Source organism: Sardina pilchardus, chromosome 18 (assembly GCF_963854185.1).
Source record: "Sardina pilchardus chromosome 18, fSarPil1.1, whole genome shotgun sequence".
Taxonomy (NCBI): domain Eukaryota; kingdom Metazoa; phylum Chordata; class Actinopteri; order Clupeiformes; family Clupeidae; genus Sardina; species Sardina pilchardus.
In genome coordinates this window covers 13,534,069-13,549,002 of record NC_085011.1, presented here as the reverse complement: position 1 = coordinate 13,549,002, position 14,934 = coordinate 13,534,069, and the positions used below count along the sequence as shown (strand labels likewise).

Below are 14,934 nucleotides of genomic sequence, written 5' to 3'. Positions count from 1 at the left end.
ACACACAATATCTGTATATGTTCCATAAAATATATATATTTTAGTTTTCAAAAATCAAATGCCACATGCAGCATTACAAATCTGAACAGCTTGAAGTTTAAAAAAAAAAAACAATGAACATTTACAAGAAAAAGAAAAGTCTACGGACAGTGCGCACAAATGTAAGAGATTTAGCAGTCCAATATTATGGCACAATCTGATACAAGAGTGAAATTTAAAAGTAACATCATCATAGCAAAATGTAAGTTCACAGATCAATGATTCATTTATATAAATGACATAATCTATCTACATAAGGTAAAATTCATGCTTAAAGTGCCGTCATGATGTGTATTACAACAAATGGAACATTTACAGAATGGCAGTTAATTACTATTCAATAACCTGTTAATCTGATGAGTCTACAAACGCCATTACAATGATTTTTTTTTTTACCCCCTCTGGCCAATATCTTAAAGGATGTTATTGATGGAATTATAAATAAACTAATAACAGTGTTAATTCAGTCTCATCAACCCTTATTTTGTCCTCAACAAAAACAATTCTGAATAACGTTACATTTGAAGCCTTTCAAAAAATTCAGTTCCCGCCAAGGACATTTAGAGGGTCATCAAACATACTGGAGCTGGAGTCCTCTGTTGAACTAGGGTCAAAGGCCGGCTGTGTCTTCTTGGCTTTGGAGGGAGGCTTTGTTGCCGGCTTACTGGTGCCAGGTGAGAAGATATCATCTACACAGACAAATGTGGATCAGCACTACTAATAATATCTAGGCTACATTATATTACGCCTCTTTCATCTTTTTTTTTTTTGGACATGGAATGAAATCTTTTTTTCTCTCCTATTGTCTGACAGCCTTGTGCCTTGTATCCTTTTTTTACAGTAGTTTTACTGACATTGGTTTCTGAATTGATCAAATAATTCTGTTACGCTGAGTAGTTTTCACCTATTATTACAGACGTGTCAAGATCAATGCACTCAGTGAGGCTTATTCAGAGATTCAATCAAAATGACTGAATAGACAAAAGGTGTTTTCATCAGTACTTACCCATATCATCATCAAATATGGATTTGGGCTCTGCTTTCTTCTTAGACTTTTTCTCTTTTGGTTTTGCTTTTGGAGTTAAGTCAGCAAAAATGTCAACATTGTCATCAAACAAGCTTGCATCCAAAGATTTTTCTTTCTTCTTGGAAGCTTTAGGAGTCGTCTCAATTTTGTCCTGCAAGAACAAAGAAATCTCAAAGTCCGCAGCTTTACAACACTTCAGACAATTGAAACTTTGGGACAGGACAGCAAACGTGTAAACCTGAAATCTATGTGAAAGGCACTGATCCCAGTTAACAATGTTTTCCTAGCCATTACCTTAATGCTCCCATCTACAGTTATCTACTGAATCAATACCTCAGTGGAAAAAGTAGGACTTCCATAATTACATTAAACCGAGTAGCACAATTGTAGAAGTACTATAGCCAAACTCTACATACCTGAAAAATGTCCTGCTTTGCAGAACTGCCTCCAGCATTTGACTCTTTAGTAGCTGAAGCTTTGCCAATGCCTGAACCAATTCCAAATAGGTCATCATCATCCTCATCCGGCAGGAACGGAGTTGACGTGGTCTTCTTGGAAGCCTTCTGCTTGCCCAGTCCAAAGAGATCATCTCCTTGGTCATCGAAAATGGAGGGAGCAGAATCTTTCTTAGGTCCGCTGGCAGGCACCTCTGCAGGAGTTTTCATTTTGGGTTTGGGCGAGGGTTCCACTTTGGGTGTGGATTCCAGTTTAGGCGGGGATTCCAGTTTAGGCGGGGTTTCCAGTTTAGGCGCAGAGGCAAAAAGGTCGCCTGAGCCAAAGAGGTCATCCCCATCGTCAACCACCGCCGTCACTGGGGGCCTCTTGGGCCTGACTGCCGGTGCAGAGTCCTTCTCCGGAGGGGTGGCTACTGCCGGCAGCGAGAAGGTGGGGGGCAGAGGCGTGGACGAGCTGGGGGTGGGCAGAACGGAGGCAGCGGCCAGGCTGGCGCTGGAGCTCTCCTGTGGGCCGTCGTCCCTCTGGTCCTCCGAGTGCTGGGCTGACAGCAGCCTGGCTGCTCTGGTCTGGGGCCGCCGTCGAACTGCTCCCTTGGTGCGACCCTGGAAGGATTTACAGGAGGAGGTTTCAATCTGTCAATCTTCACAGCTCACGAAGAATCACTATAGACTAATACACCAGTACTACTCTTACTCCAAAATATTATAAACAACCATTAACTGGAACTAGTTTACTAAGCATGCAGTTAACTACTTTATTTACTGCAGTTAAACTGCAACTGTTTAACTGCAGTAAATAAAGTAGCATCACATACCACCAACCCCCCCCCCCCCCCCCCCCCCCAGACTGAATACACCTACTGTGCCCAATGACCCACCTTGTTGGCACTTTGTAGTGTGTTGACTTGTGCGGGGCTGTCAAAGCTCACGGCAGCCTCAATGGGCGTGTGGGGCTGCGTGGGCGTGCTGGCTAGGCTTGGCAGCGGAGAGGTGGGGGAGATGCTGGAGGCGGCGGATGTGGAGGGCGCCAGGCCCGGCAGAACGCTGACAGCTCCGGGGATCCGCGGCACTGCTCCAGGCAGGAGGCTGGCAGGGTTGATGCCCAGGTTGGCCTGAAGTGGAACAACACAGCCTCAAGTTAGAGCCCAACCACAGTTCACCCGCCACACCTGCTGTGCGTGCTGAGAAAAATCACTGCTCCTCTATGCAGGAAGAGAGACTGATTTCAGACCATTTCTTTGGAGAGCTGCAAGCTCTTAGGCTAATGGGGCCTTGATGCCGCCGTAAGCTGCTCTAATCAGAGTGAACAACTCAACCAATTTTGTATGTGTATTATTTATGCGTCATGTTCTGATTCAAGGAAGGGTTATGGAGGAAAATGAACAAGTCGAAGAAAGAGAGGATAAGTCAGCCATGCCAGAGGAGAAGTTTTCATCTGCCTGTCAGGAGAGAAGCTTAGCGAAAGTTCATACAGGAAGGCATCCATACGGCTGCAGCAGAGACTACAAGAGCGAACCAGAGAACATCTTCCTTGCAGTTTCATGGCAGAAGTAAAGACAAGAGATTTCAAGTCCAGGGCAAATGCAAAACGGGTCAAAAGGAGAGAGGTTGAGACAACCAGAGAAGAGGACGAAGGTGTAGAAAAGATTTTGGGTAAAAAAAAAAAAAACAGAATTACTTGAAGTTTTCCAATCCGAGAAGAAGGCCCTTTAGGTTCTACTTGTTTTGGAGGCTGTAGTGCAATAAAATGAATAACACTGTGTTAAATATGCGGTACATAAAATGGCACAAAACTTGATTCAGGTGACATCAATTTCATGTTTACTCTTTTTCCACAACATATAGACAAGACTGAGACCTACTAAATATGTTGTGAAATCATACAGTCACTTGGCTATTTCTATAACAGTACAATGAACCTAAACTCCATTCTTGACTGAACCGTTAGTTTAACTATTTGGTCGTTTAGAGGGTAAAAACGACCAAATGCATGTGACATTTGGCTGACCCTTACCTCATTTTCAGATGATGATGTGCTACTGACAGGTTTGACAGACGATACTTCCTTCTGAGGCTTAACTGGCTTCTCAGCAACCTTCTGAAAATTGGAGATGACAGGGGGAACGGGTTACTGTGTATTAAAAACTGCATTTCTGACAAATTCATATTGCAATGTACATGCTATTTCACAGCACTCATAATAATATGATCCTATTTGGTGCGTCTTCTCTCGGTCTGTGTAACTGATAGAGATGGTTCCCTTACTGGGGGTGGTTCCCTTACTGGGGGTGCTTTCGATTTGGAAGAGGCAAAGAGGTCATCCTCGTCGTCATCCCCAAACAGTGAAGGAACTGCTGGCTTCCCTGACGCAGGTAAAGGACTCTACAAAAGAGAAGCCAAAATAGACACCGTGACTTCTGTTTCCATCATGTCATCCTCGGTCATATCTAATGGCACTCATTCTCTATCTATCTTGTTAGTAAATGCTGTGGCTCACAGGGGATTTGACAGAGGTGGCAAATAGGTCAACGTCTGGGTCGTTGTCCTTCTGCTGTGTCTGACTGAACAGAAGCTCCTCGTCCTGAAAAACTCCGGTGCTCTTGTTGCTTGACCTTGGCTCCTGAGGTTAGAGGTCAAAAAGACAGGTAACAATCAATAGTTAATAAAAACATCAATTCACTGAAATTCACCCAACAGCCAGGAAAGAAACAGCACTAACCTTGAGTGTGTTTTTGATTGCTGGTTGGACAGACACAGACACAGATAGAGCCCCATTGGTCTCATCCTCATCTTCATCACCGTTATCACCGTGATCATCAAACAGACTAAGTGCTGTTTTCTTTCCACTCTTCACCAGTGGTGGAGGGCCTTCTTTCCCCAGGAAGTCATCGCTATCGTAGTCATCCTCAAGCGAAATTTTGCTGGGCTGCATCAGTAAAGATCAAGATCAGAGTGCGGTCTACTTGCAGCCATTTTGTGAACTATAACTGGCTATTAGTTATTCGTTATTAGTGATTCTATTTCATTTAGATAGATAGATAGATAGATACTTTATTGATTTCAGATCCTTTCTACAATTGGCAAGTGGGAAATTGTATGGGGGGAAAAAACTCTGATTTATTCCTCGTCTCACCTTGAGAGCATCTGGCTTCTCGCCGAGCACGTCGATTCCCCCAAACAGACTCACGGCGCCGGCAGGCTTTTTCTTCACCTCGTCGGCTTCCTGGGGCAAGGACAGCGGTGACTGCGGGAGCTGTCCAGCTGCCACCACCTTCTCCTCAGGTGCCCTCTCTAGCGCAGGCGCCGGAACCTTCTCGTCTGGCGCTTTCCCAGCAGGCAGCGAGGGGGGCGCAGGGTCAACAGCAGCCACCTGGACCACAAGACAGACAGAGACACGGAGCAGGACTCTTCAGTTACCGTACACACGCACGCGCACGTGCACGCGCACTCACACACACACACATGCACACACGCGCGCGCACACACACACACGTCTATCTATTAGGGGAGGAGATTGTAATTTATTGTCATTCAAATGCAGTACCACACCCTACCTACCTTTGGACTGGTGACAGTATTGTTATTAGCAGGCTTGAAACCAAAGAGGGAGTCCTTCTCGTCATCCTCAGTCTCGTCTTCGAACAGCAACGACACTCTCTGTGACTTTTTCTGGCTACACAGACACAAGAGAGAGAGAGATACGCCCGCAAATGACAAGCCTGAAGGACATCCTGACATTCCCCCTATTTTCAGAGACTCTCTGCACTGAAAGTGCTTTTATCATGCACTGTGGTCAGGCTGACCTTGACTCCTTTGTAGCAGCAAACAGGTCGTCTCCATCGTCATTGAACAGACTGCTTTTCTGTGCCGCTTTAGCAGTAGGCAAACAGGAGGGGGCGCTAACGCTCGCCTTCATGCCCCCAGTCTTCTCCTCTGGCTTCACCAGAGCCGGGGTGGAGCTCATCCACTGATCCTGGAGCACAACAGCAGCACAGAGGAGGTCCATCAATATCTTGACACAACTGTTAATGAAACTGACTTGAAAAGTTGACTTTTAGATGTAATAATCCCCCTCCAAATCAGTAAACCTATTTCTGCTTCATTATAACCTGCGACTTGTAAATAAATGAGCATATATAGATAACCTGTTGACGTTGCTTAGTTTCCTCAATATGGTAGCCTTACACAGGAGGAGCTGTGTGGATTCATATTAGTGTTCCTGGGTGCATAAAATGAATTCAGGCAACTCGAGATAGCCATAGGCTAGAGGCTGTGCAGTACCAACGAAAATCTAAAACCATTTTGTTTCCAAAGTATCTGATAAAAAACTCAAGTCCTTAAAAAGAGATGTCAAATCTCATCTAATGTGGACTTTGGATTTGGAAGTATTATCTAATTTTGCTGTAGTGCTTAGTTGTAGGTTTCCAGAGATTATCAACTGCATTTTGCATTCGTGTTCCACATAAAGACATTTGTTTGAAGCGTACCTCATCATCACTGAAGAGGGAAGAGGAGGCTGGTTTTGACACCTGCTTTGCTGTTGAGGGAGGCTGACTGGATGTGGGCTTGGTTGCTGAAGAAAACAGATCCTAAGAGGGAGAGTGGAAGCAAATTAGCCAACCGACAGACATAAACATACATTAAATAAGTATTATTTCATCTAGCATGTCTGTTTGAGCAATTCCAACTTGTCATGTACTCACCTCATCTTCATCATCAAATATTGAGGAGGCGGCCTTGCTGGGTCTGGCTTGAGTGCTGGGTTCAGGCTTGGACTGGCTCTTGGTCATGCTTGGAAAGATCTTCCAGGACAGAAAGGCCAAATCATTAGTCAGAGGGGGATAACCGTGTGTAGAATATATCTGCTTATTCTCTGCTCTACAGCCGATGTACGTTTTCACAGTACTGTAGTAAGTCTAACATATCTTCTTGAGGCATGCTTGGTGGGTGACAGAGCTCGTCATGGCCTACCTGTGAGTCTTCGTCATCAGAAAACAGACCTCTACTACTTTGAGGCTTCTTCTCCACTGGTTTGGTGACTGTAGGTTTGATATCCACAGGAGGCTCGTTCTGAAACCACAGGAGAAGAAAAGAAGAAAAACTTTTATATCAAATGTTGCTTCTAGAAAAGTCCGTTGTGAGGGTGAGGTGAGTTGCAGGGCTGCCTTCAGACCTCTGATTTTTCGGACTCCTCGCTGGTGGACGGCTGGCGCTTTCTCAACCCCTCCGCTAACAAGCTCGTAGTGCCAGGACCAAACATGGAGATGGCACCAGCAGGCAACTACACACACACAAACACGCACACAAACACGCACACAGACACACACACAAACAATCTAGTGACAATTTCAACAAAAGAAAAATACTTCTGCAGAGTTGGTGATGAGACACCAAAATCACGAATCAAGAATCACAGTGTGCACAAAACCAAACGCCTACTGCTCCTACTGTGACTCAAATGGCTCAAAGGAAATGCCTGACTACCTTCTTCTCGGGGGCTGGAGCCTTGTTGTCTTTGTCTCCAGGCGGCTCGTTCCTGCTGGGCTGGGCCGGAGCAGTTCTTGAGCCCTCACTGAAAATGTCCCCATCATCATCACCGTCCTCACCCCCGAAGAGATCCACTGCTGTCTTGGATTTGGGCTTCTCTGGTTCTGCTGACAGAAAACAGAGCACAATTTGCCACCATATACCCTCACAATCACCCAAAAGCAACTATAAATCTGTGTGCTGATTATTATCGGTGTCAGCGTTTTTTAATGTCCAATAACTATTCTTAAATTAAGTAAAGGAAACCCAAAATCTGATCCTTCGTCTAAATTTCCAGTATTGTCTTTTCATTGCCACGCTGCAGACGTGTTTCAGCTAGAAATAGGAACAGCACCTACTTTTCACGCAATAGACAAGCATGCTGGAAAGCGTTTCCAGCCAAAGGAGACAGTTTTAGTCAGAGTGTTCTAAGAGTCAGACTGGCCGCGGCAGTGCCGCACCAGAGACATCTCTGGTATGAATGCTCACATGAACACAGACCTGCAAAGCACATGCCATGGTGCCGTTCTGAATCAATCGGAAAAAAACTGACATCCCTTCTATTCTCTAACTGGGTCACATTTCAGCACGATTCAAGCTGCATCTGAGCAGACATGGTTACGGCGGTGCCAGTGTGGCTTCTGTAACCTAATAAGATGGGTGCCGCCGAAATAACAGAGAGTTAGGACTTTTTAATCACAGTGTCGCACGTTGATCGGCACTTTTTAATTTGACATTTTTGCATTGTGTTCAATGAATATCGAACGATTAATCGCTTATTGGTTTTTGAAATGTCAAAATCAGTATCTGTCTTTAAAATCCGAACATAGCGAACATTTCCCAAGGTACAGCATGCCTTCAGAGAGCCTTCCCAAAGTCTGACTTGTATTAGACACAAAGCGACACTCACTTGTGCTTGGCTTTTTAAGAGTATTCCCACTGAAAAAGTCATCTTCATCTTCGTCTTCATCAAAGAGCCCTCCCGCACCAGTTGATCGTTTCTCCATTGGTGGTGGCTTAGGCTTGAACGAGTCGTCATTCTCATTCTCAACAGAATCAGAGTCATTTGGAGAACCAAAAAGGCTGTTTTCTGCAATAGCAAAAACATAATGATGATTAAATTAACCATGGTCATCAAGACACTCATGGCTGGTGGGGTGGCAACGTTCTGAATAATAACAGAACTCCTATGAAGGAGACCTGGTAAAAATAGTTTAATCACTGTTTAATATCAATGTTATATAATACCATTCATAAGCAAATCACAGCAGAACGACGGTTGAGCCTGGAAACAGGCCTTGCGGAATTAACTGTAAACAAGGTAGCTGTCCACCCGTATCACTTTTAGGGCCAGAAGGTTGTACAGCACACTGAAGAAGTAGGCTTCTTTGTAAATGGAACCACTTGATTCCTTTGCATACTATAAAGGCATGATTGCCAACCGGGTGATAAGTGGGATAAAGGCTTTCGAGGTGTCCTGTATACGGAATTAATGGTCTTGGCGGAGGAAACTGCCCTCCGCTGACGAGCCGGGGAGTTATTTGCCTCTGCCTCGCCCATTAATCCCATATAACGGGACACCTTGGCGGCACTTATATCTTACATAAATTCTATCTAATCTGTTTTTGAGCGCTGTCTGATCTACCATACCTGGAAATCCAGACACTGCAGTGGGAGGGATCTTCTTAGATTTGCCTGGATCTGTAAAAGTAAAAGGAAATCACTCCTCATTTTCAACAATGTCAGTTTGAGAGATATTTAAAAGGGACACTTCACCGATTAGCATTAAGCTTTGTATCTTTAGAAAACCAGTCATGTTTTTGAATGGTCATGCATCATTCCCTCAGTTTGCCTTGAGATGGGAGAAATACGGATTTCAATTTTGGACTTCCTGCTTACAATGATGTAAAAATCATCCTTTTACATCATTGAAAGCAGGAAGTCCTATTCATGGGCTTCATTGAAATCCGTATTTCCAGCATTTCCAGCATTTCTCAAATGATGGGCCGCGGGTCATCGAACATATAAGCCTAATATTAAGTCAATTTGTCTGCATGAGAGAAACTGAAACAACTCAAGCTGCACAGATAACGCTGGTAGAAGCAATGTAATTCAATTAAAAAAAGCATGTAAATATTTTATCCATCTGCTTACCAGTGTGATGCTGCTTGTATGAGGACAACTTTCCAAAACAACGGCTGACGTCCGCACCCATACAACTGCTGCCATTGTTTTGGTAAGATTCTCATGCAAGAATTATGCAACCATACTTGCGCTGGCAATCAGATTGAACCATTTCACATTAGTGAAGGAGTTCAATGATCTTCATGTTTTCAAAACTGTTTGCAATGAAAACAATGACTGCTTCACTAATTTCAAGTGCAAATGTGCACATTAATAGCCAACTAACAATGACTATAATAATGTTATATATCCATATATATATACCCTTTGGCTGGGGTGTGAGACTGCATGGGCCTTAGAAGTGTGAAAAAAGACTGTGTAATGCAACACGTACAACACGTACTTCTTAAGACTGACAAGCGTTTATCTCTTAACTATTTGAGGGAGGATCGGAAGAATGTGGTTACAAACCTGCGGTTGGTACCGTGTTCGGCCCTCTAACTTCTGCTTCCTGCCTGGGAGCCTCAGAGAACAGATCTCCCTGAAAGTTAAGAACAAGATAACGATTAGGGCGGTGCATTACATTGAATTTGAAACTTTTCCATCCAACCATATAATCATTTTGTTTCATTCCACCTTGCATTAACATTTTGGCAGTCCGCTCTTAGACATGCAGAATGTTTCCAAAGACAATGACTAATCCTGTTAAATACTCATGAATTCAATGCTCATAAAAATAATCATTATTATTATTTTCCAATCCTTTTTTATGATTGCTTCAAACATGTTTTTGTACTCCATTGACTAATGCGGATCCATGGGTTGGCCAGGGATTGGGTGGGATGGGGGGCGGGGGTTGAGGGAAAATTTGACCATTATTGACTAATTCTGTGTATACTTCCCTATGTTGAAAAATCAATAAACATTGCATTACACACACAATTTTTTTTATGATTTTAGCCGTAATCGAGCAGCATCAACAGAATTGACCTTTTGGTAGACCGCTGATTCACCGAAAATATACATTCTTGTACCTCATCATCATCATCAAACAAGCCTTTGCCGCCACTGAAGAGGCCACCCCTTCCCCCAAATGGTGAGTAGTCATCATCCTCCATTTTTGGTGGTTTGAAGATCACATCATCGTCGTCCTCCTCCTCCTCAACTGTGGAGACATTGAGTGGTGAAATAACATGACTAAATATCAGATCAGCAGTGTCTCTGCCGTGCTATGGGGAACTCTATAATGGTAACTATGAAAGTCTTTTTCAGACAGAAAGGAAAAGCAAAATCAGATAAGCACACTGTTCTGTCTAATTTCAAAATGTTTCCCCAAAGAGGATTTTGCGGTGCATTTAACCCTAGGGGCTAAGCACTAAATATGAAAGACTGTTTCTCCTGAGGACTGCAGAAGGATTGAGGGGGGGGGGGGGGGCAGGGGTTGGCAGCTGCCACCAAACCTAATGACCCAGTCTAGAAGCTGTGCGCAGAGGCACAGCATGCGAGAGGCCCTACCCGGTGGACGAGCTGGTTTGCTTGCTTTACTCTTCTTCTTAGAGATGGAGGAGATGGATGATGACGCTGAAGCGAAACACCACACAAACACAAACAAAAAGGACAAAACAAAACAAGAACAGACCCGTGTGTGAGATGACAAATCAGATGGAGGAAAGACAGCCAACTCTGTCCAGCCTTAAAGTATGTAAATGGTAATTGTTTCATGTAAAATGGTAGAAAGGGGGCGAAAGATCTATTATGACCAACCTGCACGAGCTGGCTCAGGCTTATTGGTTGGTTCACCTTTGATCCTTGCAGCAAGCTCATCAGCAAAGGAGGATGGTCCGGCTGAAGCCTAGCATTGACATCAAAGGATAGGCTATTGATTTCTACCTCCGTTTCAACATATTAGTGAGAACCTGACAATGCAGACACCTCTTGAAAAACTCACCTTTCCTTCAGCATCCTCCTCCTTGTCAGATTCACCAAATATGTCTGAATCATCATCTTCGTCTTCATCATCATCCTCTTCAGAACTTAAGGCAGAGGACTTCTACGAGGCACAACACACAAAAGAGAGATGAAATACCATCGACCTGACTATAACTTTTAATGGCTACAACAACAAACGCAAAGTAATAAAAACAGCATGCGTCAAACTAACTTCGACAGACTCACCTTCTTGAAGCTGCCCTGACCATCTTCTTCTTGGTCAAAGTCCTCATCTGACTGCTGTTCATGAAAACACCATGAAGCATTTCTCATTAAAGTGTATTAGTTTAGACTGATTTATATTTCTTTGACAACACATTATTAGAGAGCTTACGGACTACGGAGAGCATTATTTAAGAGCTTAGGGACTACAGAAAAACTGAACAACAAGCACCAGACCGTGCATGGAATGAGATGTGGAAGGAAGAATGACTCACATCTCTATCCTTGTCCTCCTCACTTTCTGCCACACTGTCTCGATCACTATCTATGGACATTTCTGAGGGAGAGAACACAACCTTGCTTATCATCAGCTCAAGAGAATCGTATTGTTTTTAAACAACACGCCTAAATCCAATTACGAAATGTTTTGAGTATTAGAGAATGACAACCACTGTGCATGATAAAGATTTCGCAGGAACAGACAACATAAGTAATTTTGCTCACATAGAGGGAATGGTGCCACTATTAAGCAAGTCAGCCAAATAAGACTGGGGAGAAAAACAGTGATGAAATAAACTGCCTGCCTGAATGTATTTAACCCGTACAAACTGGCTAAAAAAAAAAAGAGCTACCTTCACTTGAAAGATCTCCAAGCCCCACATCATCAGTTTCCATGAAAAGCTGAGAACCAATCAAGTAAGGCAATGGTCTGTCTACATACAAATCCTGAAAAAAAGAAGGTACAAATTCAAGATGGAGTTTGAGAGTAAAGAAAACAGTACCGATATTTTTGAAAGTATAATAAATGACCCCCATACTTTATTGATACCCCTTGGGGATCAATAAAGTATCTATCTATCTATCATCTATCTATCTATCTCATCATCTTTTTTGATCTCATCTTCAGACAAAACAGGCAAATGTTGAGGTTGTAGACTTTAAGCAAGGCAGTATTCAAATATCAAAACAATGGCTTCCTCCAAACAAATGCCTTTCGGCATTACACATTTGCTTTAATAATGATTCTTAAATTATTCTGACTCATTTGGATAACTCTGTGGTAGGACGGTCAACCTAATTAATTTGTTTATCATGGTCTTCTACACACCCTGAACAAGATTAGGTGTCGTACCTTGGGTTCCAGAATGGGTTCCACACGATCGGTGGCCTCCTCATCTTCAGAGTCGGAGTTGCCAGCCTTAATGTCCAGCTGCTCAAAGGCAGAGTCCAACACTTGCAAACCATAGTTCACCGCCTCCTGCACCTTTGGGATCAGCTCGGCCTCTTTCTGTTCACGTGTTTTCTCCTTTAAAAACAAAGAGTAAATATGTAGTTTAGAGACATATGAACATGTTAAAGGGATAGTTTGGGTTTTAAGACACAAAGTTATATGGGTTCCCTGTCAGCAACGTTGTGCATCAGCAATGACTTACCCCCTGACAGCGTCCTGTGAGCCGAGATCCAGCCGGTTTTTGATGCTGAAGAAAGTAGTCCGGCAAGTTTCTGGGGTCACGAAAGTGTTTTTCTTCTCAAAACCATACGTGTTCAAAAGAGTGATATATTTGCACCACAAAAACGTTGTCCAGGAAAAATTCAAACCTCGTTATCACTGCACTATTTTTCTCGATTCCTATCACTGCGGGCTACTGACAGCTGGCCAACGTTTTTGTGGTGCAAATATATCACTCTTTTGAACGCATATGGTTTTGAGAAGAAAAACACTTTACTTTCGTGACCCCAGAAACTTGCCGGACTACTTTCTTCAGCATCAAAAACGATCAAAAACCGACTGGATCTCGGCTCACAGGACGCTGTCGGGGGGTAAGTCAGTGCTGATGCACAACGTTGCTGACAGGGAACCCATATAACTTCGTGTCTTAAAACCCGAACTATCCCTTTAAAATATAAGGCAACATTTCAGCTTTGCGTCATATCTTGCAGTTGTTCTAAAATCAATGTAAAGCATGGCCACTTGGTGCTTGGTTCTTACTGCTAACATACTTTTGAAACTTTTGAACTTATCAATTGAATAATACGAGGATGCAGGGTGAGATGAAAAACTCTTGATAACCTACTTGCTCAGACGGTCTCTCAGGGACGTCAGGTTTTGCTGGAGGTTCTTCAATCTCTTCATCATACACCCTCTGGATAAAATAGAAAGAGATGACTCAAGGTTAAAACACAACTTTTACTGCTCAGACACACACAAAGAGAGACAGTGCAACCTTTTAACAGTATAAACTGCACATTGAAACAAATGTACATTACATTTTCAATGAACTGTGTGTTGGAGAGCATGAGGAAATCATTAAAGACTGTATGCAGGCAGCTGTCTGTTGCTTTCGTGTCACGAATAAGACCATCAAGCTGTTTTTCAATCTCATGGGTTTTTGACAGCATCCTTTGAGAGAAGTCTTGAAGAAAAAGGAACAGCTGCAAAGACAAAGATACGTTGACCTCTACACCACAGTAAAAAGCCATTGCCGTAATATAAGTGGGAGCTTGTGATAGCACATAAGAAGAGAATATTTTACCCCTGAATCTGCAGCCAAAGACCAGTTTGTACTATTTTTGCGCATTTCCTCCAGCGTCCAGGGTCTCTCCCAGATCTGCTTCTCATCCCCATTATGATTAATGGCTCCGTTTTCCATGGTATCGCACTAACACAGTGGACGAAATGGAAAATAAACAGACATCAAGGTACGTAAGTCGAGAGTCTCAATGCATACTGAGCCGGTGTAAGTTCTACATGCTGACACCATTTTACACAGTGCATTGTCATGCTACTTTTGTAAACATAGGGTACCTGTCCTGCACACAGGACCCGAAATTAAGTGGTTGTAACCACTGAAACATTATCAAATAATATAAACCTGAAGATGCCTGAAGAGTCAGTTGGCAAATGGCAATAACAAAGACAACGGTGCACAGCCCATTCGTGTTTACAGTGCTAGGACGTGACATCTGCGCCTTGGAATTCAGCTAAATCTCTAGAATAGCTATCTAATAACGTATAATCTACAAAAAGTGACCGTGTCAAACTTGTCCAGCAATATTACCAACTACAAACGATACCGTTAGCTAAACAGCTAGCCATCAAGTTTGCTAAATCTTTCGTGCTCCACTTGCCTAGATTCCAGGACATATGTATTTCCGTGAAGGATTTTTGTCTGCACATAAAGGAGTCATGTTTACATTTCTTACTTCGACCTGAGAAAAACGTTAACTGTTCTCAGAGAAAGAAGTTACAGCCTGCTAGCTACAGCTAACAACTGCAGCTAACATTATTAGCAGCTAGCTGACATCTTCAGGAATAAGAACTATTACACAGTCCACGTACATTTATTTGCAGATCACTCACCTCTGAAGCGTTTTGGCACTCAGTGTTCTTTTACCTTCTTATATTCTAAATTCACATGAACTTGACTTAAGATAGCTGCGATACAGCTTGATTTTTGACATGTAACTTACTCATTGGTTTCTGTCTAATCACCCATGTTCTTTCTGCAGGGAGTCAGCTGATCAAAGTCACCTGATTAACGTACGTGAAGAACGCGAAAGTAGAAAGCGGTTTCTAGGGTCTTGATTTGTGGAAGTTTATGAGGGAGTAAA

At 43.1% G+C, this 14,934-nt stretch overlaps 1 protein-coding gene across 6 annotated transcripts; it reads right to left on the bottom strand.

The window, feature by feature from the left end:
• Positions 1 to 16: 16 nt before the first annotated feature.
• washc2c (WASH complex subunit 2C) lies at positions 17 to 14,847 on the bottom strand. Of its 6 annotated transcripts, none has more exons than XM_062518891.1 (32): positions 14,684 to 14,847; positions 13,857 to 13,982; positions 13,591 to 13,755; positions 13,398 to 13,466; positions 12,455 to 12,628; positions 11,955 to 12,048; positions 11,598 to 11,659; positions 11,347 to 11,400; positions 11,120 to 11,221; positions 10,936 to 11,023; positions 10,687 to 10,752; positions 10,206 to 10,336; positions 9,643 to 9,712; positions 8,698 to 8,748; positions 7,958 to 8,137; positions 7,006 to 7,175; positions 6,695 to 6,802; positions 6,493 to 6,591; positions 6,225 to 6,323; positions 6,009 to 6,110; positions 5,325 to 5,494; positions 5,080 to 5,194; positions 4,655 to 4,891; positions 4,241 to 4,447; positions 4,019 to 4,141; positions 3,805 to 3,903; positions 3,536 to 3,619; positions 3,200 to 3,253; positions 2,400 to 2,633; positions 1,483 to 2,124; positions 1,046 to 1,217; positions 17 to 728 (listed from the first exon to the last, which is right to left on the bottom strand). In XM_062518891.1, the coding sequence occupies exons 2-32, from the start codon at positions 13,971 to 13,973 to the stop codon at positions 580 to 582; spliced, it is 4,287 nt and encodes a 1,428-aa protein (XP_062374875.1). In that variant the 5' UTR covers positions 13,974 to 13,982; positions 14,684 to 14,847; the 3' UTR covers positions 17 to 579. The 6 variants fall into 6 exon arrangements, with proteins under 6 accessions (XP_062374875.1, XP_062374872.1, XP_062374874.1 ...); XM_062518888.1 differs by having other exon boundaries at positions 3,787 to 3,903; positions 14,684 to 14,846; XM_062518890.1 differs by having other exon boundaries at positions 3,787 to 3,903; positions 7,006 to 7,172; positions 14,684 to 14,846.
• Between the last annotated feature and the right edge of the window lie 87 nt (positions 14,848 to 14,934).